The sequence below is a fragment of the Tetrao urogallus genome (genome assembly GCF_951394365.1).
Source record: "Tetrao urogallus genome assembly, chromosome: 3".
Lineage (NCBI taxonomy): Eukaryota > Metazoa > Chordata > Aves > Galliformes > Phasianidae > Tetrao > Tetrao urogallus.
This window is the reverse complement of record NC_136815.1, coordinates 6,914,253-6,940,633: the sequence shown is the minus strand read 5'-3', so window position 1 is coordinate 6,940,633 and position 26,381 is coordinate 6,914,253. Positions and strand designations below refer to the sequence as shown.

At 36.6% G+C, this 26,381-nt stretch overlaps 1 protein-coding gene across 1 annotated transcript in view; it reads right to left on the bottom strand.

Moving 5' to 3' along the window:
- The window catches only part of ZFAT (zinc finger and AT-hook domain containing), a gene marked incomplete at its 3' end in the record, with an annotated part of 70,672 nt that extends 44,991 nt beyond the window's left edge, over positions 1-25,681 (bottom strand). The window contains exons 1-6 of the mRNA XM_079533488.1: positions 25,516-25,681; positions 17,887-18,147; positions 8,671-8,844; positions 4,349-4,499; positions 2,612-4,077; positions 1,176-1,408 (exon numbers count right to left, since the gene is read on the bottom strand). Coding sequence (XP_079389614.1) covers positions 1,176-1,408; positions 2,612-4,077; positions 4,349-4,499; positions 8,671-8,844; positions 17,887-18,147; positions 25,516-25,669 — 2,439 coding nt within the window. The 5' untranslated portion in view covers positions 25,670-25,681. The remainder of the gene's footprint in view (positions 1-1,175; positions 1,409-2,611; positions 4,078-4,348; positions 4,500-8,670; positions 8,845-17,886; positions 18,148-25,515) is intronic.
- Between the last annotated feature and the right edge of the window lie 700 nt (positions 25,682-26,381).

Below are 26,381 nucleotides of genomic sequence, written 5' to 3'. Positions count from 1 at the left end.
AAAAATACCTGTAAAATAACTTCAGTTGTTGGAAACATTTGCCAAGAGCCTACCCGCAAAGTGCAGATGACCTGAAAACATTAGGCTGATAGCAAACATCTTTTTGAAGCAGCTATGCTCATTTAGTAGCTAGAAACTGTCCACATCTGGGGAAAAATTACCACAAGTCCTTAATTCAAACATTACATTTCACTTGTAAAAAAAGATAGAATGCACCACCAACACTTATCACAGTAGTTTAAACAAGTTGTGATGTTATTTTCTCATGTGATTAGGAGAAACATGCCCGTAAGTGGTGCATTCTACATTATTCATGTAATAATGTTAGATCAGAGAAATATCAATATCACCAAGCTGTGTTTTAGAGAAAGAGGGTTCCCAGTCCAGCATGCAGTCTCTAACATAGTCTCAAAGAAAACACGCAACAGGGCACTTAAAAGCATATCTCTTCTACCTCTTCTAATGCAAAAAAAGCAACTGCAATGGGCATTGAGGGCTGGAAGGTTTACTGACTAAGATGGGGAACTTTAATATCAGAATTCTTGGTCTTCGTAGCCACTAAAGAAAATGGTGGTTGGTCAAACAGATGGGCTGCAACTAGTTGGAACTATTGCTAAACAATATTAATAACAAAGCTTTTCAGCAATTTAAACTTCACTATAATAATTAAGAGAGAAATAAATATTCATTTTACCACAATCATCTCTCTGAGAAGGAAAGGATCCGCCTCCAAGGAATGAAGTAAAGAAAAGTAAAGAATCTGAGAATACTGGGAAAACTGAAGGGAGAAAGTGGATAACAACACTATATGGGAAGTTACAATAAGAGTGATCCAGCTTAGGGAAATGGTGGAGTCACTGACCCTGGTGTTTCCAAGAGAAGTGTAGACGTGGCACTGAGGGACATGGTTTAGCGGGCATGGCGGCAGTGGTTTGATGGTTGGATGAAATGATCTTAGCGGTCTTCTCCAACCGGAATTATTCTATGATTCTACATATATACTTGCTCTAGCTCATGTAACCAGCTCATCTAAGACTTCTCAGGCAGACAGAAATACTCATGCTCAGGTTAGAGCTCTTGTATCTTCAAGCATTGCCACATGGTTCCAAACACCAAGGAGATGACACTAAATTGAGATAAACATACTACTTGGCTTGTTAGTTTTGGTCACTTACCAGCTCAGAATGAACTTTAAGATGTGCCTGGAGCTTGTATTTATCTGGAGTAGAGTAGTCACAATGTTCTGTAGGACATTTCAGCAAAATATTGCTGTGCTTTTGAATGACATGACGCTTAAGGCAGTTTTTGGTGATGGAAGAGTAACTGCACTGGGAGCAATAATATAAATGTTCTCGAGTGTGTGTACGAACATGCATGTCATAATGTACTTGGTACCAAAATAACTTGCCTGAAAATAAAACCAGACATGGAAAGAATTATTTCTAAGCAATCGTTAATGAAAATTCCAATGCATACCCAATTTTCTCTTACAACAAATCATGCTGCTTGAATTGTGTCCCTTCTGGCTGCAAAACAAAAGCAAAAACAAAAACAAAACTTATCTTAAAGAGTCTACTAACAAAAATGTTTACAAAAATGCTTTTGTCTAAGAAGGTTGTGTCATGTCCTGAAACAGCAAGTGCAACTCCATTACCTATAAATGACCTTTTTACTAATGAGGAAGTCCTTTATTTCTCTTCTCAATGAAGACTGAGTTCAACTCTTCAGTAGAAGAGCTTGTCAGAAATCTTTTTTGGTACCTCCCTTCATTTTATTCCTTCCTAAAAGTTCTTTTGACACAATGGCACCAAAAAATTAAAATGCATACAAATAAAACATATGTTAAGGTGTTTAAAACCGAAAATTTAAAAAACAAAAACTTCGACTCCTTTCCCTTCTGAAAAAGGGAGACTATGAGAAAAATCCCAATTACTTCACTCCAGCTGTGTCAGCTAAAAAAACTGCAGTTGGGATAAATGAGGATGTATAGTCTTCTCACATCTATGAATACAAAAATCAATTAGAATCAGAACAGTGCTGATCTTAAACCACATTATGAAAATTTTCATTGTCAGAGAAAATGATTAAAAAAAAATCAGCTAACGTATCCATTGTACACAATTTGTATGATAGTACATCATTCCATGCTTTACAACAAAGACTGAATTTTACACTAAGACAATAGTGAAGCTTCAGTGCTAAAGCACAGACTGGCTAATACTCATCACAGACACTTATGTCTGTTCTGCTCAGCCCCAGTAAAAAGTTCTGAGGTAGGATAAGGCAGATAGGCAAAAAGAATCTGTCCAGTTCTATTAAACTTCAAATCAACAGAAAATCGATTAGGGCAAAGCTCTGCTTTACTACATTCTATGACTGTTTTATGAGGGGATTTCAATTATTTCATTTTGTTTATACAGGTTAAACTACCCTGAACTGCACAGTCCATACCAAACTAAAAAATACTGCTGCAAAAATACACAAATTTACTAAAAACTATAAACCAGAGAAGTAGGAAAAAGACAACCCAACATATAACATAAAAAAAAATAAAATTAAATAAAATTAAAAAGAAAAACAAAAACCCCCACATCTTTGTACTGCTTCTTACCACAGTATTCACATTCCAAATCTCCATAAACCTTCCTTATCCTCTCACACAACTCTGTGTTCATTTGTCTCTTCTGTAAGCTATCCAAGATCTGCATAAAGGCAACAGCTCCGTTCCAATTATCTGATTTATCTGCATTAGAAGAGGCTGCCTGTGGACTGACAGCTGCATTAGCATCTGGTGCTAGCAAAGGGTCAGTTGTTCCTGTTGAGTTCTGAACTGACGGATTGCTTGTTTCTGACTCACTAGAAGGAAAAGACTGATTTTTCTCTTCAGAAACAGAAAGATCCTCAGTCACTGCATTGTTTTGACTCACATTTAAACTTGCATCCTCAGAGAGCAAAAGCTGAATTTCTTCACCCCGTTCATTTACAGAACTGCAGTGATCAGATTCCTCTCCATTTGCAGCAGAATCTTTTAACTCATCAGGAGCAGAGGCGCCATTTTTCAGCAGAAAGCAATCTGACATTACACAGGATTGAATGTTTGTGACTGCTGCCTCTGCTGATGCCTCACAGACAGTCTCTCCTATGTTCTCTACCAGAGGATTTTCACATTCTAAGGAAGAAACGGAATTAGTTTTTAAGTCACCATTATGCTGATCATTATGGTTCACATCTGCAGCTATCGATTCATCTGTGCAAGTAGATGGTGTGGTAACAGCATTACTATTCATCATAGTCAATTCATCTGCAGTTTGTGATAGCTGTTCACCAAGTGCTTCTGGCTGTATATCACCTCCTGGCTCAAGCAGGCAGAAACTTTGATTGATAGAACTATTAAAAACAGAAGTTTCCTGCAAATCTGCATGTACTTCTTTGATGTGAGCACGGAGTCTTACAGAACTGACAAATTTCATCAGGCACACAGAACACACATAGACAAACGGGTGTTTGCGAACATGAAGCTCAAGAGCTTGGTATTTAGTTGCTCCATGACCACAGAGCTCACAAGCAAAGGGCCTTTCATCACCATGGACAAGCATGTGACGGTCTCGATCGAGTTCATTTTTAAATTTGCGTTCACAAATATGGCAGTCATAAAGAAGTTGTCTTTTACCCTCTCTTGTCATCAAGCGAAGTTCGTCAAAAACATCTTTCACCTTCTTATCTTGAAGGTCATGTGTTTCCTTGATATGCTTGATCAAATTTTTAACATCTGAATACTTCTTTTTGCAGAAGCGACAATGCTGCTTTATTTTCTTGTGAACTCTTTCAATATGGACTTTGAGATGGCCTTTGCTGAGACATGTGAAAGTACAACAGTCACAGCTAAATTTCTCCCCTGTATGTTTCCGCAAGTGAACATTAAGGTTGGCTTTGATTGCACTGGCATAATTGCAGTATGAACACTTGTATGGTTTTTCATTAGTATGAATCCTCAAATGTGCTTGGAGGGAGTGTTTGAATTTGAACACCTTATTGCAGTATTCACATGTAAAGATCTTCAGCTGAGTTGGACCTAACCTAAAAAGAAACAAAAATAGCTGTACTTAAAATATTGAAATTTGGTATCAAATATTTCATAGATATTCATAGCAGCCACAAATACTTACCTTTATTTATTATAAAGAAATATTCCTTGTTGGCTTTTTTAAATTCTACAACCTATGCACAGAGTATTTTTAGCTGTTCCTTTATTGAAAATGCTCAGAAAATATGAATGCAAAGCTTCCCTATTGATTTCAATGAAAATGAAATATTTTGTATGAACTAACGATAAATGTTTCAAAATTACCTGATTGATTTCATTGTCTGCTCATATGGAGTCTGCTGAATTGCATATTCTTGATATCCTCTTCGTTGTGATGGGTCTTGAACCACTGTTTCTGGAGTACTGGGTTCACTTTCTTGGGGAGCAGCCTCAACTGGAACAATTTTTGTGGCTCCTAAAAGAAAAAATAAAATATGTTTGTTAACAGTATTTGACTAAATTCTGCGTTATCTATAATACATGAGTGTAGATCACCAAATGCTTTAGGTTGGAAGGGCATTTAACGATTGTCTACTTCCAACCCCACTTCCATTAGATCAAGTTGCCCAAAGCCCCATCCAACTTGGCTGTGAGCACTTCCAGGGATGGGCGATACAGAGCTTCTCTGTGCAACCTGTTTCAGTTCCTCACCACCCTCATAGGAAAGAATTTCTTCTTCATAACTAGTCTAAATATACCTTTTTTAAAATCCGTCCTACTGCTGCACTGCCCGATAAATAAAACATTAAACTCAGTAATCATTATTTCAACTATTTCAGTTTCTATTTTTAAATTCCATATGCATATAATGAAAGGTACATGTGCATAGGACGATGGGTACAATTCCAGAAGATACCAGTACTCACACCAAATATCTGCTTAAATTACGTGACAGAATTATTGGTGTTGCAGAATTACAGAAGTGCTTGATGCCTACTGCTATAAGATCCCATATCCAATTATTTCCACCTTTAAAAAACTAAGTTTTCAAAACTCATTTTTAATTTATCAGTTTCTGTCTCATAATGCTACTGAAAACTTCAACTGCTGAATCAGTTCCACAAATGAGGCTGGGGAAAAAGACACTGTTTTGTCTATGTTTGAAAGTCCGGACAAAATTTCCTTGAACAAATTTTTATTGCTTATGTTTTGGGACTAACTGCCATCCACTCAGAACAAAGGAACACGTGCCATGTGCACTTATAAGTCTCCATTAAAAACAGAGGTAAAAGGGCTACGTTTAATGCAAAAAAGATCAGATACCATCCCACAGAGCTTTCACAAAAAGGGGCAGAAAGAGCACATTTTGAGCACATTGTGATTGAGATTATTTAACTGCCTTTTTTTTTTTTTTCCTTTTCCCTTCCCTAAACAACTGGATGGAAAATATTCAATGTCAAGCATCCACATTTAGCACTGAAGATAATCACATAAATATTAATTTACAGCGCAAAGAGAAACCTCAAGTATATCAAACCAAGCATTCATTATTGACTGATCCCCTCCCTTTTAATTTCACAGTCCAACTGTAATTCATCATGTTTTAAATGAGAATATTACTAAGTTTATAAGTGGTAATACGTATAGTTACTTATTTATTAACATGTATATTACAAGTATTTATACATAGTTGTGAAATTCTCATATTCAACTAACAAGCACTTTAGAAAAATATCTGAAGATAACAAAAATTGATTTCAGGGCTGATACTGGAAAACAAACAGTAAGCAAGGACCATATACTGAGTACTGAAGAGAAAACAACACATTAAATATGTAGTAATAGATGACTTTCATAGCCCCTAGGAATAAAGTATGCAATACATAAAGACTGTTCTATGATATACAGACAATAGAGAAACAAGAAAGGTTGCACATGAAAATATCTTTGAATTAAAAAATGAACTTAACAACTTCATGTAAAACTGAAATTCAGTATATTTCACTTTATTTCCTTTTTCCTGGATAGTACATTTGTATTTAATTTCATTTCAATGCACCTGAATAGAAGCCAAGTATGAACCAAAATAATTTCACAAAGACACAGGAGCCTACATTATATGTATGTTAAGAGCAAGAATATAAGTATTTACAAAATGAAACACATGAATAAAAAAGGAAAAACATTCAAGGAGTGATTGCTCCATTAATAATAGAATGAAATTAAAATCCTTCTTGTTCCATTTAGAGAGAAATTATCTGCCCAGGTAAAAAGTTGATTTCCCTCTTGTTTATAAACTCTCAAATATTGGAAGGCTGCAATGAGGTCTCCCCGCAGCCTTCTCTTTACCAGGTTGAACAAGCCTAACTCATTCAGCCTGTCTTACAGGATAGTGCTCCAGTCCTCTGATAATCTTCATAGCCCTCCTCTGGACCCTCTCCAAAAGTTCCATATATTTCCTGTGCTGGGGGCCCCAGACTCGGATGCAGTACTCCGGATGGGACAGAGTAAAGAGGGACAATCACCTCCCTCTCCCTGTTGGCCAACCCCTCTTCTGATAGCACCCAGGATGCCACTGGCCTTTCAGGCTGCAAGCACACACTGCCAGCTCATTTTAAGTTTTTCATCAATCAGGACCCTATGTCTTTCTCAGCAGGGCTACTCTCAAGTTCTTCTCCTACTTAATATACATATCTGGGATTACCCTGACTCACGTGCAAAATCTTGCACTTTGCTCTGTTGAACATCATTAGGTTCACAAGAGCACATCTTTTGAGTTTCTCAAGGTCCCTCTGAATGGCATCCCTTCCTTCTGCTGTATCAACCGCACCACTCAGCTTGGTGTCATCAGCAAACTTGCTGAGGGTGCACTGAATCCCATCATCATGTCACTGATAAAGATATTATAGAGTACTGATCCCAAGATGGATCCCCTCGGGAACACTGCTCATTTTGGGCCTCCACCTGGACATAGAATCATTGACCACAACCATAACCAGAATTTAAAAATGCTAAAAATATCTTCTAAGCTTTCAGCATTTGCAAATTCTGGATAATTCTTAACTGCCATAACAGTAATTATCTTTTTATTGTATATATTCTCCCTGGGACCTTCCAAATTAGTAAGCGTAATAATTGCCAATCGAATAAATGAAAAGATAGTCAGAAACAGCTCCAAATCCACAATTAACTGTCATTTCTTCAATCCATTACAGATTTTTGAATGAAACCTACTGTGCACAAACTGCTCCCAAGTTGAACTTATTTTTAACATTCTCCATAATTTAAAAAGCATAGAAAGAAGAAAACAGAAACTTCATGTTAAATAAAAAATTACCAGGTAGTAATTAAGGCAACAAACATCCCTAAACATTCATTTCCTTTCTTTCTTCACATGCCTTATATATTATTTTTATTCTCGGTATTTGCCTCGTTAGGCTGCTTTCCTATGAAAATAGGGCTTTGATAGCACTATCTATCATGCCTTTTCTTTCCCTCTTGAAAAAATTGTTTACTTACTAAGGGAAAGGTAGAGTTCTCAAAGATAAAAATTGTTGCAATGTTCATAAAATTTAGCACCTGGACAGAGGAGAGCCAAATTACAGCTCTTCCTCCAAAGTTCTGTTTGGCGACTGTTCATGTATAAATTCGGTAACCAACAACTACGTGAGTCCCTTAACCAAGCACCACATGTTTCTATTTGGACAAAGCAACAGAAGGCATAAAAGGGAGCCTTCAATGTGGCAGTAAGGGGAATGAGGCCAGGATGGAAGAAGCAGCTGAATGTGGTGGGAAGAGCCTAAAAAGGTGGCAGAGACTGTGGGGAAAATGAGTGCTCAGCAACAGGTAAGAAAGAGTTCAAGGTCACATCAAACAAAAGCATCAAGACTGTGGTTAGTGAAAATCCAGGTATTTTCCAACCCACAACATTCTAATTGTTCTGAGATCTGTAAGCAAAACAACTGTTCAGAACTATTAGCAACAGTGAACGGAACAATAAAGGCTACGAAGCTGAAAATAATGCACAAAACTGCTAAAAAGGCATTTTGTCATTCAGGTGAGTACCAGGTTTATACCAACAGGCAAATACAAGTCTAAGTTTGAAATTATTTCAAAATCCTTCAATGCAAAGGCTCTAAGCAAAATCGCAGATGAAGAACTACTGAACAGCAACTTCATGTGATTTTGAAATATAAATTTCCTAACAATCTATTTGTAAACATAAATATTAAGTTCTGTATACTTTGAGCTGTTTGTGTTTTCATAATCAAATTTATATTTATCATAAATATATAGAGTCAAGAGCTGAAATAAAGATATGATCAGAGAAAAATACTTTTTTTTCCTTGTTCAATGATATTTCCTTTTCTTCTTTAAAATCCCTCACAGACTCAACATTACTCATGTTAATGCAGATAAATACATTCAGGTCCACAGAGTCTTTTCCCAGTCTTTGTCACCTATAAAGTAGCTCTACAATGATCCTGATGCCAGACACAGAGATTCTATATCAAAATGAAAAACTAAATACTTGATTTTCCAGATAGCATGTACCCTAAGCATTTCAGTATAGACCAATTTCTCTTTTATATGGTGTCAACATAAACAGAAACAAATTTGATTAACTAATTGGTGATTCTGAATACCTGGAATAGCTTCATGGGCTGTCAAAACCACACTTATTATAGGATTTTTAGCCCCTGGAACCTGCTCAGTCTCCTTAGTCGATGGAGTTTTCTCTGTTTTCTGTACTCTGGGCCTCTTTGGAGTTTTTTCTCGCTCATCTTCCTTCCTGTCAAGGTCAACGTCAGAATCATTACCTAAAGAGCAAACATCAAAGAAAATATATATATAACTACATGCAAAAGAAATGCAGGTAATAGTTATGAACACCACAGAAGAAAATGAATGCTGCTATAGAAAATACTGCATGTTATTTAAACAAGGTGTGCTGCATGAATCCTTAAAGGAAATTTTTTCTCCTTTCATTAATAAAAAATATGATAATTATACAAATAAAGAAAGTAGAAAAAAACTAATAATAAAAATTAGACTCAGAGAAACATCTGTGTTCCCAAATTATCTTTATATTATTGTGGATTTTTGCAAAAATTCTACAAACCCGGAACAATTTCTTATGATTTAATCATTAAAGAACAAATCATTTTTCTCCTTGAAGTCACGTCCCAGTGACTTCAGGATTATTTATCCTTGTATTTGATTCACTACCCATCATGTTTAATGGAAAATGTTCCTACAAACTCTTTGGGTTAGGCTTTTTCCCCCAACCATTGCAATGAATCAACAGACAGAAACATACTTCTCTTTTTCAGCGTTGAACACTGAAGTTCAAAATAGTTTATTTGGTTCAGCCTAACTCTTGAGCTGTAACTTTGCCTTTTGAAGGCCTGCACTTTTAAATGACCCCCTGTCTTCTACTGTTCAGAATGCCTTCATATCCTTAAACTGCATAAATTTTGGACCTGCTACCTAGAAAACAACAATGTCTACAAAACACTCATCTGAAATAACACATACGTGATCAGCTCAGCTCTTTCTTGAGGCTCTTTCTCCTTAGAGCAAATTAGGAATTCCTTACTGAAATTTGTTTCTAGAAGTGCTTATAAATGAAGAATTAGAATTTAAAAAAGAGAGGTTCAAGTTTATACTCAAAACATTCCTTGCATTAGATGAAATGACTGGAAATACAGGCTAGAGAAACTCTCATGGCAAATTAGGGGATTATGCAAATATTCCAGAGGTAATGACTAAAGAAAGCTCAAAACTGAAGAAAGAAAATTATAAATGAACCCAATGAATTTCAGAAGATTGTTTTTTGTTTTTTTTTTTTTCCCCAAATCTAAAGCAGCTGACAGTATTTAGTGTATATTCATAAAAGGCTGTAGCTGCTGCGCTGGGATAAGGAAACAATATATAAAAATACAGCAGTAACAGCACAAGCTGGAGTGTGTTCTGTCGTTTATAACATGTAAATAGCAAAAGCAGTAGCATGACATGCTACATGGAAATCGCTGTGTTCTCACTGCAGTAATATTTTGCAATCTGTTAATACTCAGCTGAGCTTCTGGTTCCAAAATCATGGGAAAATAAAGGAGCTAGAGACAATAGGCAATTCTTTAAAAAAAAAAAAAAAGGAACAAGCACAAACTAATGCAGCACAGGTAGCAAGGTAAGTAGCACTTGGCTAATTTGCAATTCCTCTAACTAAATGCAAAAGTAGAAGGAAAGAAAATATGTAGGAGTTAGTTTAGACTGCATTAAAAAAATTCACTTATATATTGCTCTCCTCAACAATAATTTTTCACTGTAGATTTCAATGGTTCTGGAAATTATTACTGCTTTATAAGCACAAAGAATCTCATTATATCCCCATTTACTTCCTTAGAACAGTTGTAATTTATTGACCGATATGGAAACTGAGTAATTCTAACAGCAACATTTCACTGCAATACTCCAAAGGGATATTTAAATATAAAGATATAACCCCATTCTGGCAGACACTTCTTGTGCAGTGGGATGAAGGCTGCGTGGCAGCTTACTAACAGTGTATTTTTCCCATGTTTCCTTTATGAAACTGCCTCCATTACTTTACTATCAACAACACATCTTTACAAATATCACAGCAGGACTGATCACAAACATCTTACCTGCTCCACAGAGGAAAAGAACACATCAGCATGCAAGCTGCCTAGTGAAGTGTACCTCGCTGAGGCTACTTTATGTATTGTTAAACAACAAATACAGAAGTCGATTGAGTTGATTACACTGTCACATTCAGTGGGCAGCAATTTAGCGAAAATTATTTGCTATGCCTGTGAACAAAAGGCACTTTGCATGTTTATAGCTAACAAAAATCCAGAACTACTGACTGAAGCAAAAGATGTGATACTAACAGCAGAAGTTTCCCCATTTTGCTTAGGGTAGCACAGTGAAATGTTGGTAGGAACATGATTCCTACCCTACTCCCAAGTCTTCTCTTCTAACCATTAAAAAGTAAGAATCCGTTTAATGAGAGTAATGAGAGACCAGGAGACTTTTTGGGCTGATCTTCTCATGTTTAACTTGTAACTCTATAAACTTTAGAATACTGGGATTCTATTTTATTTTATTTTATTTTATTTTTTTTTAAATAAAAATTAGTAAGAGAAGGACAGAGTTGAGTCAGTTGAGTGACAGAGTTGTGTCAGTTGAGTTTGTTGGTTCGTTGACACTAATGAAAACTACTGTTACAGCCTTAACAAGCTAACAAATATTACTTGCTGCTTTTCTTTCCTAATTTTGCCTCTGTTAGGCAGAGCAGTTTGATGACTGATTCAGTTTGATCAAGGGTCAATAAGGAAAAGTACTAGAACAAATCTATTACAATAAATATAGCTGACTAATTCCCTGCCTGCAAAACAAACTCCAGAAATTTTATTAAGAAGCAATTTTTACATAATACATAACAAAGCTGGTAAATACTTCAAGCAGACTTGCATCTCAGCTTCCACCTTCGAGCTGAGAAAAATGCAATTAACAGGACTAGAATCAGCTCATGTATAGGTGCTAGGAAGGCACTGAGTGCTGTACAAACCCCTGTAGTACAGAAAACCTGGCACACAAATTTGGCCAAAAGCAGGTAAGGGAGAAAATTCACCTGATTTATCAACAATACATCTTGAACTAGAGCTGAATATTTGTATGAACATGATCAACATTCAAATGATATGTGCAAAACACAAAGCCTTCCTCTCAGTGTAAAGTCAAGTTCTGGTTACTTAACTTCAAAATCCACTCACTAATCCACACTGAAGCCTATTCTCCCCCCTTCTGAGAGGAACAAGCATCTTCCAGAAGCAGTTTGTTGGTAAAGGAGCATGACCAATACATTTTTGTACAAACACAACTATGCTGCATTCTGTGTGTAACCTGAAAGAGACATAAAAATATCAAACCACTCTCCATCAAATCACCAAAGCAAAAACATCTTACTTCCTAATGATAGCTGCTTTCTTCCTCCACATCAAAAAAAAAACCAAAAACAACCAAACAAAACTAACCTGAACTAGGTGGTCATTTAGGAAAAGAACAGCGGGAGACAAAAGATGAGCTTCAGCTTTGACTACAGAGTATTGCCTTTCCATAATACAGGATAGCTTTCTATCTTAGTAATTCAGATATCTTCCTTGCAAAAATTATTTTATAGTTCCCACTAGAGATTAGAGTCAAAATCAGTCTTGATCTTTCACAAGTCTTTGATCTTTTCATACATTTACCTACTACTATTCTTACTGCATTGAAAAAGCATCCACCAGTGATTTTGAGATGATTTAGGACCAATGGAAGTATCACTCTAAGTAGCTAAGCAAGGTTTCTCCAAAGTGTAAGAGTCTCTGCTTGCTCACAAACAGATTTATTTAGATAAACTGCCTCACTTTGCATCTCCCTTGCTAAGCAGTCAGCTCAGCACTTCGACAGCTGGCACTCTGACTCAACAGACTAATAGACTGACCTTCCTTACCTAGCAAGAGGCACGTTCAATTCTCGCTGTGTTTGTGCAAGAAACATACTGCAGTGCCTTAGTTAGAATTTTCTAACACATTTAAGGAGCAGTCATGCCCGTGCTGATGAGGAAAACTGACAACTCTGAATGAACCAATAGTTTCAAAGTCCTGTTGAACCAGGCTGTTCATCTGTCCTTTGCTTCTGTTTAAGTCTTTAATTGAAAGTACTGCTCTCTGCTTTCATAATTGGACTATGTTTCACAGGCACAGCAACACATCCCTAATTGGCATGTTTCTAAACTAATGTTCATTAAAATTATTGTTTTTCTCCATAGAACATACTGATATTTCATAGCAGTAAGAATATAGAAGCCAGTCAAAATGAATACACATAATTGTTTCTCTTGCAGAGACTGGCACATTACTTGCAAAGAGAATTCATGTAAATGAGAATCCAGCTGATGTTAAAGAAGTTTAAAACTAAGGCTGAAGTGTCATTTTTAAGAATTCTGAAGGCTCCAAATTCTCTATGACTCTCTTGAAAAGGTCTAGAAGAATATCTAGACTGTTGCTGATAAAATCTGATGAACCACCAGAAGTTAATATTAACAGATCAGAAGCACTTACAAAGCCTGTTATACTGTTCCAGCAGTAAGATAACTTCTTAAGGATAATTTCTTAAGTTGCCTGAGTATGCTTACGTTTTAACTTAAGAAGTTGTATGTTTGAATTAAATTGCCTTAAATTGTGAACTGGAACTTTTGCAAGTTTCTCTATTGACACAGGCACTTCTTTAATCAAAATTAAAAATCCTTTTAGTTAGTGTGAAGTGATTTAATCCAGAGAAGATAGGTGGGCTGTCCACTGCTGCAGTCTATCTTCCCTCCAAAACCCATTTCCAGACATCAAACATCCACTCCTGTAACTCCCAGGGATTCACATAAGCTGCAGAGCGGAAAGGGGAGGATGGTTAAATTCATCTTGTTTTCTTGTTTTCTCAAAACAACTGAGTGCAGAGCAGGAGCTGGGGAACTGAGCCAACCCAGGAAAAGTCAAAATCCCCAGATCAATCCCACTGCAGTGCAGGAGCTCCAGCATCTCCTTTCTATTCACGTGTTCAGAAACATTTCTCAACTCATCCAACTTTGTCTCAGGACAAAAAGAACGGATGGTATCTCCTGCCAACCCATTAACAAGAAACTCCAATTTAGTTTAACCAAACAAAAACAAAAATTAGTGCTTACGTAACTGCTTAAATCAAAGCAACCTACTTGGGCAGATAAACCCTGTATTAAATAAAGTTTACTGAGCATATGTTTGGGGCATTTGTAAGCAAAAGCTGGATGGATCTCTGAGGAACCTGATCTAGCAGGTTCCTCAGAGGAGTTCAAGGCAGCAAGTTGGACTAAATAACCTCAAAAATCCCTTGCAATTGTAACAATTCTATGATTGTGAGGTGAAGGTAATCATTATGTATGAAAGAAGCATGTTAGCTGCACAGAGGAACTCAGCAACCAGTAAGGCTTGATGACTCCTGAAAAAGGGGAAGGGCCATCTCAATGAGAAATTATTTCAATTATTTCTCAGACCAACAGATATTGTTGCCTCGATACAGTTTTATAGTTGTTTATCTATTGCACTTTTAAACCTCCAATAAGCTAAGTGTTTCATTACTTCCCTTAGGGATCTATAAAAAAGAGCAACATGTTTTATTATTTGGTAAACTTTCCTGATAGTTTAATTTCAGCTCAATACGCTTATGTTCCTCTCAGTAAAGAATATCATGCAGAATATCAATATATAGCATCTCAATATTTAAGTTTAGTATATTTTAGCACTAGCTACAACACTAGTGTGTCAACAGTATTATTTTGGTCATATATCAAAAGTGCAGCACATTATGAGTCACTTGAAGAAAACTAATTCCATCCCAGCCAAATCCAGTACAAAGTGAAAATATATTTTATTATTAGTAATACATTCAGATATCAGATATCCACACACTGATAAACTTTGCAAGAAATGAAAAACGTGATAGATGAAAACAGTAGGAAAAAAATCTCAGAAGCAGTGGAGAAACAAAAGCAATCTGAAGTTGGAATGACAAAAGCTGTGCAAAAAAAGGGTGGGGGAAAAACCTGTTTGCATTAGGCAAGAGGATAAAAACAATAAAGAACTTGCTGTCAAAGGTCTTTACTTTTTTTGGCCACTTATTCCAACCACTGTGTCAGAAATAAAAAAAGGTATTTTAACTGGAAGGTTCCAAGAGCCTCAACAAAATTCTCCACCCAGCTCTATGAACACCAACAACAGAGAAATGTTGAGGCAGAAGTTTCAGTACTGCTGTTCTCACGTGCACTAAAACGTAGAACTTCAAGAAGTTTTGTCTCACTGATAGTTCAGTCTAGAAATCGTTGACATCAACCATGTCTACTCAAGTAACTGCAATATTTCTCAAACATTATAAACAAAAAAGCCACACACAAAATAAATACTTTCGTGCCACTGCCTAAATCAAAGATGCTTTTGAACACTGCCTGTACTTCCACTCCTTCATCTCAAAACAGGGACAGCAGAGTTGCTGGGAAGAATGATATATGATCAGATGCATAAGCAATTTCCATATCATCTAGTTAGTCTGTTACTTAAGGCTCCTAGTAGAAAAGAAAAACCTGAAAGCAAACATGAAGATTTCTAAATTGTGACTATGAACCTCAGGCAAGAAGTTAATACAGGACTATTAAGCATTTATCAGAATTATGCAGTAAAATGGCACCCAACGAAAAGAGCAGGATCAGGTTTAAAAAACAATGCAAAAATAGCACCATTTCACAGATGGTGCAATAGTGCACTCCAACTCATTAACACAGAACATACCGACACGTAGAAAACTAGGCAGCTTTGTAGCTCACCTAGGTGAACTAATGAGATTAACAGCTTTCAGTGACATGGTGAAACCTCCAGTACACAAGCTCTTGTAAACAACTTCAGCAACTTCGAATCTTGGCATATTTGTACATGTATGAACAGGTCCCCATGAAATTATGTGAACAGATAAAAAGACATTTACTATTACATTATTTCTTTGTCTTTTAGACTTTTTTGTTCACTTTCCATCCTCAGAACTTTATTTGTAATGGAAACTCAGTCTGATAATAATATTCCAAAAGCTACAATTTTAGAGAACATATTTTCTGAGCTGGTAAAACAATAAAGCTATGATAAATAATATTGGTTTTGTCCACTCATCAAAAAGCTTTGAGCTACTCCATCTAATCACGTTCTCAAAGGATAATAACAACACGCACACTACTTTTATCTACACATTCTAAAACTGGAAAGTTATTCCAAAACAGTTCATACATCAAAGGGAGAGGTGAAAAAGTTCTCCCATGATGGGTTAACTAACAGTAGATGACTGAAGACAGAATTGCCCAGGTGTAATCCAAACAATTATTCCTTCAAGTTAAAAAATAGTGCTCAATACCTTCACAGTTTGCCACCTAAGTATGAAACTTTGGGCTGGAGGCACTGTCTGCACTAGACACCAACAACTAAAAGCCCTCACTGTTTGTTGTTCAAGAATGACATATTTTTCCTTGACTGACTTGCTTTTGCCAGAACATAAATAAAAAACGTTCCATTCAAATAAAATTGAGGCTGTTTTCTTTTTTAAAGGAAAAGACTAAGCAATTTACTTTGAAAAACCTGCCAATGTGTTTTGTAGCAAAACAGATCCAGATAAGATTTAGCAGCTCTAATGAGCTAACAGATCTAGTGCAGTTAATTTGAGCTGACACTTTTTTCTTTTAAAAGGGCATGCAGAAAAGGCAACATTGACAAAAAGATGCAAATGCTAACATTGTACCTAGCACATACAAACAGCAAAGGGCACAGACACTTGCATTCTCAGAGATGAGACTGCTGGAGTAAATGTCTCTACATGTATCATAAAAATCCTACCAATGATGACAGAAAAAAAACCCAAAACAATCAGGTAAGAGTTTCTGTGCTGTCAACATATTCCAAACCCATTTTAAATAAATTAGTCGTAGCCACAGGGGTTAAACTACACAACTCACTGGAAGCAAAATGCAGTCACGCTCACTGTGTATCATAATGATGGAGTGGACACAAAACAGTAATAGAAAAATGGAAAAAAAAGCAATGGCAAATACTGTCTGTAAGTAGGATCGACACAGCAATATGCAATGCGTGTTAAACAATGCAGCTAAAGAAAAGAATTCAAGGCTAAACTATTCAGCGGATAAAGAATTGGTTGGAAGGTCACAGTCAGAGGGTTGTGGTCAACAGCTCTATGTCCAGGTGGAGGCCAGTCACAAGTGGTGTCTCCCAGAAGTCCATGTTGGACGTAGTACTCTTAAATCATTATCGACAACATACACACTGGCATCAAGTGTACTCTCAGCAAGTTTCCTGAAGCCACAAAGACAGTAAGAGGGCTGGAGCACCTCTCCTATGAAGAAAGGTTGAAGAAGTTCAGCTTGTTTAGCTTGGAGAAGAGAAGGATCTGAGAACACCTCACTGCAGTCTTCCTGTACTTGAAGGGAGCTTAAAAGCAGGAGACAACATGGTCTGACAGTGAAAGGATAAGGAAGAATGGCTTTAAATTACACGAGGGAAGATTTTGTTTAGGCATTAGGAAGAAATTTTTAACTCAGAAGGTGGTGAGGTGCTGAAACACATTGCCCAGAGAAGTTGTGGATGCCTCATCCCTGTAAGTATTCAAGGTCAGGCTGGATGGGGTGCTAGGCAGCCTGATACAGTGGATGGCAAGCCTGTCCATAGCAGGAGAGCTGGAACCAGATGACTGTTAAGGTCCCATCCAACCTAAGCCATTCTATGATTCTATGATACAAAAACTTTTGTAAAATAGAAGAGGTGAGCTTTGCATTACTTTTTATACAGCATAGCAAGCCATCTTGAAAGGCATTTCTTTTGTCTATCACAAGAAAAGAACAGAATTCAGGTTTCCCAAATGGAATGACAGAAACATCTCTATGGAATCATACCTCTTCATCTATGCACGATACCCACCTATGTTGCTACATCAGTTCCCATTAGAAAACAGCAATCCTCTGCTCAAAACAGTTTCTTGTGCAAAATAAGCATTTTAGTGAGTCTAAGACTACTAATGTAATAAGCCTTCAGTATTTTTGGAAGAAAAGAAAGAAATGTCAAACTTTATTCTCAGTTTTATTTCAACATGCTTTTTACATGACAAGAAACAGTCCATTCTCTTCCATTGAAAATCAACATTAACGACTAGGAGTAATCAGGATGGAAAAACACTGGTTCACAATATGCTTTGTATCTTTTTAATGGATATTCTCTTACCTCCATCTCCTTCCTCTTCTCCTTCATTCAAAACAATAATGCAGATATGTTTCCTCAGCTGACGCATATTAGAGAACTTCCGATTGCATTTCCTACATTCCAAGCTGCCTGGTGAGACTTCAGCCACTTCTGGCCCTTCTTCTGTCCCAGGCTGAGCTTCTTCATTCAGAACAGAGTTATTTTCTGCAACATCTTCATCCACACATAACTTCTTAGTAGATCCTTTTGGTCTGCCCCTTTTCTTCTTCACTGCAAGAAACTCTACGGAAAAAAAAATGAAGGAAATTAAGAGTTAGAAACAAGCTATAATGCAATCTCGTAGGGTTACTCCAGTACCTGGCTGAAAAAGAGCAATATTAAATGAAGATTCAGAGTCTCTACCCCAAAAGCTTAAAAAAAAAAGCAAAAAACAGAAAAAGGTTAGTTTCATACAGGTTTACTTCTAAGCAAAGACATTTGTTGGCATTTCTCCTAGTCACAAAGCAATAATATGTTACTGAGATTGACAGATATCAGAGTACTACAATTTTACAGAAATCACACTGCAAGCATTCTTTTAGATTATTGAATAATTGTATCAGCATGCATATTCTACAGAATTGCTTTACTCTGCTCTGACGCTCCATAAAAAATATCTCATTTTAATTTAAATCACTCTCAAATAAATTGTTTAAGCAGTTGAGATGCATTCAGAGAAAAGCACTTTATCTTTTAAAACCATAACTTCATTTTTCTTTTAATAATGTGGGCCAATGACATTCTCACTCAAGGCCATGTCGGATGGGGCTTTGAGCACCCTGATCTAGAGGAAGATGTCCTTGCCCATGACATAGGAGATGGAACCAGATGGTCTTTAAGATCCTTTGCAACTCCAAGCACTCTGTGATTCTATGATTCTGAAATTCCCATGATTCTTTATTATCAACACTTTCTAGTTTCATGCTCCTATCGCTCGCTTGGGACGGCTCTGATCACTGCTTCATAGTTACTTCAAAAGCAACTCTGCTATCAGACTCTCACAGACATAAAGAGTGACACAGCCAGTTAGACCAGCATAAAACTTCTAATGAATGAAAGCCAACACTAAGAGGAGAGGAATTTTCCAGACAGTGTCCAGATACTTTTCAGAAATTTCATCCTAGCTATCAGTTACTCTGGTGTAATTGTTTATACAATTAAAAGAGTTGCTTTTTATCTTTCTTGTTAATCTCCAGCACTTTTTGTTCTTTATGCTTTACTATTTGAAGAATTACCTGATTGTTACTGTATGTATTTTAATTACTTTGTATCTGCTCTTCTGCAAGAAGCTCAGTTCATGAAGAGCAAAGCATGCTAGCTTTTCAAGCATGTATTTGCTCCTGAGCAGGCATCTGGTAAAATATCAGATCTATTTCTGCATAGTTCTGAGAAAGAAAAACTAGTGTGCATGTAGAGGAGTTTGTCTGATGGTATATGGAGGAACAGGGAGTCAAGCTTCTTCGAGACTTTTAGCATTCATTTTATCAAATATCAGACACCTATGGTCTTGTATATTAAATGAACATAGAAAGCACTCTCCAGAATGCACTTCAGATCACATAAGGCCTGAATACTCTCCGGATCCCAGGGTGACTGGGGCTCTGCCATTTAAGAGCCTTCAGTAATATGCAGTGATGTTCAGCTTTGAAAATTAAAAGGAAAGACTTTGATACAGTCACTGTAATTGCAAAAACAAAACACAACGACCAACAAGCAAAAAACAAAAACTACAGTATAATGTGCATAAAAATGCTAGGTGTGCTAAAGTGCTAAGTGAAATAGAACATGTATGAAGTCCCTGTCAGCCATCATCTTTGTAATATCATAGAGAAAAACAAAGGAGCAAGTTTTTGCCAGTAACCTTGTATTTAATGCTCTAGAAAGAAAAGGGGGAAAAAAAAGGAAATCTCATGTCCATGTCAGCTTATGGTGACAACAGCAAAGAGGTCCCTGAAAGCATTCTTACCATTCATTTCCAAAATATGAGACTCGTGCAAAAAATAAAAACAAAATCACTCCTCTCAAAAACTTATGGCTGTTTTCTCTCTCTGCTTGGCACAGATGGGAAAAGTATGAATTACGTCTTCTGGCTTCATTTCAGAGAGAGAAATGCCCAGTAATGAAGTAACCGTTGCAATTCTGAATGTGTGAAAAGGTCTTGAGATTATTCAAGCTAAATCAGACTGGCTGTGTAACTCATAAATTTTCCTCTGCATGAAAAGCTTGCAGTGCTTTTATTCCAGGAACTTTCACCAAAACTGAAGATTAACAATCGTCTAAACCTTTTTATCAGATATTTATAAGCCAGTACCTATTTTCTATCTGGTAAACTGAGACTGACAATATAAAAGTCCCCAAAATCATAAAAGAATAATAATTAAAAAACATATGATTTTCAAGCAGATATGCCAAAAGCCCCTGCTAAATTGGTTGACTTAAAACATATGGAAAAATAAATGACCTCAAGGAATCTAAAGGGAAGATGATGCAAGAGAACAGGAGGTGGTAGGAGCATCATTTCTGAATCTGTTCATCACTTCCCTTAAGTATTTCAGACAAACAAAAACCCACACACAGAGACCACAGTTTCAGATAATCATGTAATTGATATCAAGTGAACAAGAAAGCATTCTGTCTTATTATAGTGGTGTTTGAGTACCCATCTATTTAAATATGTCACAAGAAAACTAAAAGCTCCAGTATAAATGAAAAAAAACCCCACCACTTTTCTCACATCACCTTTTGCAACTACTCATGAGCAGCACTCTGAATTTCTGTGCTGCTACACTCCAGAAAGTGTCAATTACCACCAAACAGAGAAAGGTGATTTCAGTACTCTCCAAACTTCTCTTCGTTACCACTGTAAAAAAGTGGTATTTGATGCCTTGAGCTACAGAAATTAACTGCAATTAAAAAAACCAACAACATTTCAATGTCAATCTGCAAAAAGGTCAAATTGCCCACCTATCAGGCATAGTTTGAGGAATGCAGATACTGCTTAAGTTACTTTAGGTAACTAAATCCTGGGTTTGAGGAGTGAATATAACCTCTGGGTATAATATTCCTCTCATTATTATCTTTTTTTTTTTTTTGCAAAACAAATTTCACCACATTAGTAAAAAAAAAAAAGAAAATTGATAAAAGAGGTTTACCTCTTGCTAACAGTTTTAAAGTAAATGAAAAAGAGAACAGTGTTTTCATGTTACAACTGGAATGGAAACAAAATCCTGTTTACAAACAGAACTGTGAGAACTGCTCCTTCTGAAGGTTGGTGGTAGATCCCTTTCTGTGGACTATGAAATTGTAGTTTCTAATGGTGTGGCAACCAACATAAAGAATATGTAAATTTACACCTGTTTGTAAATGAGCTTACACTGCACATATACATTACATTGGCTAGAAGAACAGCCAACAGTTGTCAGATATTTTAAAAGGCCTCATGTAAGTGCTAAGCAGCAGCATACAATGGAACAGGATGACTCATAGACTCATAGACTACTGATACAATCACCAAAACTTGCTCCTGCTCTTTCCTCCTTCCAGAACCTCAGGCCACTTTAAATGAACAATGCCCAAATTCAATTTTTAATGATGCACATGACCATGAATTCCAGCTGTTCCCCCATTCAGTTTGCCACCTGCTATCCATTCACACTGCATCATACTAACCACAGCTCAAAGTACCACCTAAGCTGAACTAGGCATAATAGTTGAGCACTACTTTGTCATTGACCTGTTAGCAAATAAGCAAGCCAATGAGAATGGTCCCACCTTACTAAAAGGATGTATTAAAGCACTTATCTCAAGAATGCCTGGTGGGAAGCTTAAGTTTTAAATTGATCATTAGAAAGATTGTATAAGTGGGATCTTATTCCATGATTGCCTTCTTAGCTGTTTCCAGGTATTCTTACACCCACTACAGATTCTCCGAAATCAATCTTTATGTTAACTGGTATTGGATGTGCAATGGCAATATGCTGAGAAAACGTTCTGTGCTATGCTGTATAATTATGTACTCAATGGCACTAAGAAAAGGCATTTCAGAAACAGGACATGGAAATAAACTATATAAATCTACTTCTATACTGTTCCTTCACAGTAATTATTCACATATGCTTCTCAAAATCAGTCTGTTTAATAATCAGCTATGTCAGAAATATTCAGAATATTCCGAATATTTCCATTTATGAGGCCTTCTGTTTTGATACAGCAGAATTCTATTTAATCATTCCCTTGAAGTTAAAATAAGCAACTACAAATACATACACACTATCCTTAACTCTTCATACACTGAAGTAGATCACGGCACTCCAGCAGTGTGGATTTTGTTGGGCTTAATGATGTGGTTGTACAGTGGTTGCACTGATTGCCTCAGAATCAAACTTAACCAAAACTGGTTCACTAAGGGCCAACACCCTTTCAAACCAGAATTTTCCCAAGCCACTTTATTACACACAGGGAAATGCAACAAATGGATGAAACTATGTACTGTAATCATATTTTTTCACTGGCTTTCTACCCCTTCAGTCTTAAGTGCATGAGTAATTAGAGTCTCAGATGTACAAAACAACATTAAGAAAACCACATAATAGGCATGTATCTCTGACTCTGGAAAAGTGGAAGATACAATAAATCCCTATCAAACAATCCTTTTTCTCCAAACCCATATATGCAGCTTAGCACAGTCACTGAGCTGATAGCTACAGCATGACTCAAGCAAAAATTTGTCAGAAGTTGCAAAACAACTGTAAAAGTGTTTGCATGAACAACCAGGCCAAATGGCAATGGCTGGGTGCATTATGCAACAGCAAACCATTTTCATCTGTCAGCTAAATAAAAAACAGGTTCATCCTCTTTTACATAAATGATTACAACAGTACATGCTGTATTCACAGTCTGCTGCAAATACGGATGAAAATCCACAACTTCATGTAAAAGCAACAGTGATCACACATCCTGGTACCCAGGAACAGCTCTTAGCCCTGCAGCCTCAACAGATGCTCTAGCTATAGCTGGTCCTCTTGTCAGGATAAGGCTGCTCTTTTTTTACATGACCTTAAGGAGTTATACCTCTTGTGGAACATTTTCATACTCAAATAACTTCTTCCAGTTCTCATAATCAATAGATAAGGCCTGAAAACAGTGCTGCAGAAAACACGTATCGCATAATGCAGATACAACCTATAACAACAATCCATCAGGGAATAATACTACAAATAGATGAACTTAGGATCATCCATGCTGCTCCTCAAACCATTACCAACCTGATTAAGTAAAAATAAAAAAGCAAAGGGCTTTGACAGGCACTTCGAAAGAAAACTGAGATCATTATGGAAAGTTACGAACAGAAATCCCACAGAAAAGTAGAGTACGAGTGATTACTGTAAATCAGTAAATATCTGTCACTTCCCAAACAAGGCTGGTATAATCCAGAGCAGAACAAATTGTGATCTATCCATAACCTTCACCACAGCAACATTTGCCTGGTCCCCTGATTCCACAGCTCTAGCATCACCTGATCAAAGCAGTTAGGACAAATCAAGTGTAAATACATCACGATCTAATTATGGGAAAGTGGTGTGACTAACTAAAATTCAGCAGAGTGTATTACCAATAAAATAACTTCAGAGTAATAAACATGTATTATCAGCATTTTACTTTTTCACAGTACTTATAAAATCATTGATTTAGTATTCAGGCAGAACACAGCTCCATTAACAACTCAACATTCACTCATCTATACCAATTCCAAAGTAAATACGCTTTTTACCTATACTTGGAAGAAAAACTGTTTGCAAAAGACAAAAATATGTTCATCTATCAGGCAGCTGAAAGGAAACTGTTCCATATTGTCATTCATAAGTCACTTCTCCCTTTAGTGACAACACTGAATCACTAAAAATTACAGAAGGGTCCACAGAGAAAAAAAGAAGTATACTAAAACCTTTCTGTGCTACAGAGCTCATAACAGAAGGGGAAATTTTCAAACTCCTACATTCTGCTATGAAGCTTCCTAATTATTTAAACAGTAAACTGAAGAACAGGACTTCAGAATACACTACTCTCTTCTCCAATCAATTTGTGTAATGAGAAAGATTTGATATTTGTTTATATTATAGAAATATTGTAGTATCTTTTCTAGGTGAGTAATTCACTTTGACGTTCTTACTAAAAGCAGATGCCAAAGAATTAGACCGAATAATCTGAAAAAGACAGCACCACACAATCACATCAGATGGTACAAAGTATTGACCAAGAGCAATGGAAATGGTAACTTTAAACACCAATGTTTGATTTTACACAAGTAGATTTACAAAGCCGTGCTCTTAAAAGCTGCTTAGGTCTGATTTCTGCTCATTCAGATCTTTATTTCAATTACATATTACTCCAATGAATGTGTGATGCTTGCCTTACAACATAGGACAAAAGTGCTGATAGTTCCTGCCACAAATACAACAAGAAGTTTACAGAAGAGCCTTTTTACTCACAGGAATAAGAACATGTTGCAAAGTACCGTAATCACCGTGCTCAGAGATACAGCTTAGGGAAGGGGTAACGGGACACTAAAAGATGCAGAAAGGAAGATGGATTCTGCATAGCTGAGATACTCATTCTGTATAATTAAAATAAAATTAGAAGAGGATTTTGAGATTTGAAGCACTGTTTATTTTAGGCATAGTGTGATATGATAATCTGACGCAAACGTTTCCACACCAGCCATCTGAGGAGGTAACAGCTGAACACTATGTGACCAGTCATTAGAAATAACTTCTTACATTCATGAAGTCAAAGTACCTACTGAATTACTGCTGGTAAGCAAAGGAAGAAATGCCACACACAAATGTTAACGATAAAAATATTAGTTCAAGTGTGATATTAGAGTGGGTTATTTTTTTCCTTATAATCAGCAACCATAATTATTAAGGATTTTAGAAATCTTGGTAGTTGTATTAGAACAAGACCTTTGCCAACAACATGAATCCACTGTTCAGTAAGTTTATAAAGCATATAAAGTCTGAATCATTTTGAACCCATTGCTAATATTACAAGGGATTGAAATTATAATCCATTAAAAATAGTCATGAACGTAACTTATTTAATTGCTTACAAGTTTTTTTGTTTAATTTACTAGAACTAGTATCAAAGCACAGTAACTAATTATGAATCATGCCGCTGCCTCCTCAGAACAAACTATTATCTGAAATTCCAAAAGCAGTAAGTTTTGTAACTCAAAGCATTTCACCTCCTTCCCTTTCCCAGCCCACGGTGCTCCGGCTGCTTGCCCAAGAACACTGATCTGTCTGGCACTTACACTCCTTCCGCTGCTTTTAGAGCCTTAAATCAAAGCTCTAGGAAGCAGACTTTGCTGTACTTGACATTTAAAATTAATGGAGCACTGTAATCATCCTCTGTCACACGCTGCGTTTATCCATGTCCATCCTCTGATCTAATCTGCACTAAATGAAATTCATGTTGGCAGCACGTGGTGAAAACTGTAGAAGCAAGCTATGTAAATTGTACACACAGTGAAGAAGCACGAGACCACAGGTTTCATTAAAAAAGCCTAAATGACTGTTTGAAAATTACATTTTACTTCATTTATCAAAGTACCTTCTCCATTTCTGTTTATGTCTGTTGGTGCTGGTAGAGGCTGGAGTGGAATAATGATGTCGTCCACGTTAGTCCCTTCTTCCGAGTGCTTTGCAGAGACGTGAGACAATAGTTCTGACTGATTTGGTGAAAATAAGTTACAAAGCTTACACATGAAGATGGAACTGATTCCTGAAAAATAAATTTAAAAAAAATTAATCAATGTTAATTAATATTTCCAAATTTGGTCATTTATTCCTATTACCGGTAGTTAAGGAGGTTTTGATTCTTTTAACACAGCTAACAGACTTGTTACACCATCAAATGAAAGCATTCATAATGAATCACGAAACAAATTTAAGAAATGGTACAACTTCTACCCAGATTCTCACAGGCCAAAATACTTCTGACTAAAACCTAAGAAAAGTGCTTCATCCCTGAGGTGTTCAAGGCCAGCTTGGATGGCCCCTGAGCAACCTGATCTGGTGGATGGCAACCCTGCTAGCAGCAAGGTGGATGGAGCTAGGTCATCTTTGAGATCCCTTCCAACCCAAGCCATTCTGCTACTCTGAACGGAAACAGGATAGATGAAGTCATTTTTTTCCCCACTTCCAGCCTTACACAATGCCACAATTTCACATTTTTACAAACATCTGAAAAACAGAAAATTGTTTAAGACATGAAGTCATTGCCCAGATTTGATTCCACTGGTACAAACCCAAAACATTTTATCCTTCACAGACTAGCTCTGCAATATAGAGAAGCTCAGCTTCTCTGGTCATGGACCTCACTGTTCTTTCCTTTACTTTTCAAGTGTATTCAACCTTAGAACTTACCTCACCTAGGCACAAATCTAATTCTCTAATCACCAATTTAAGTACTGGAAA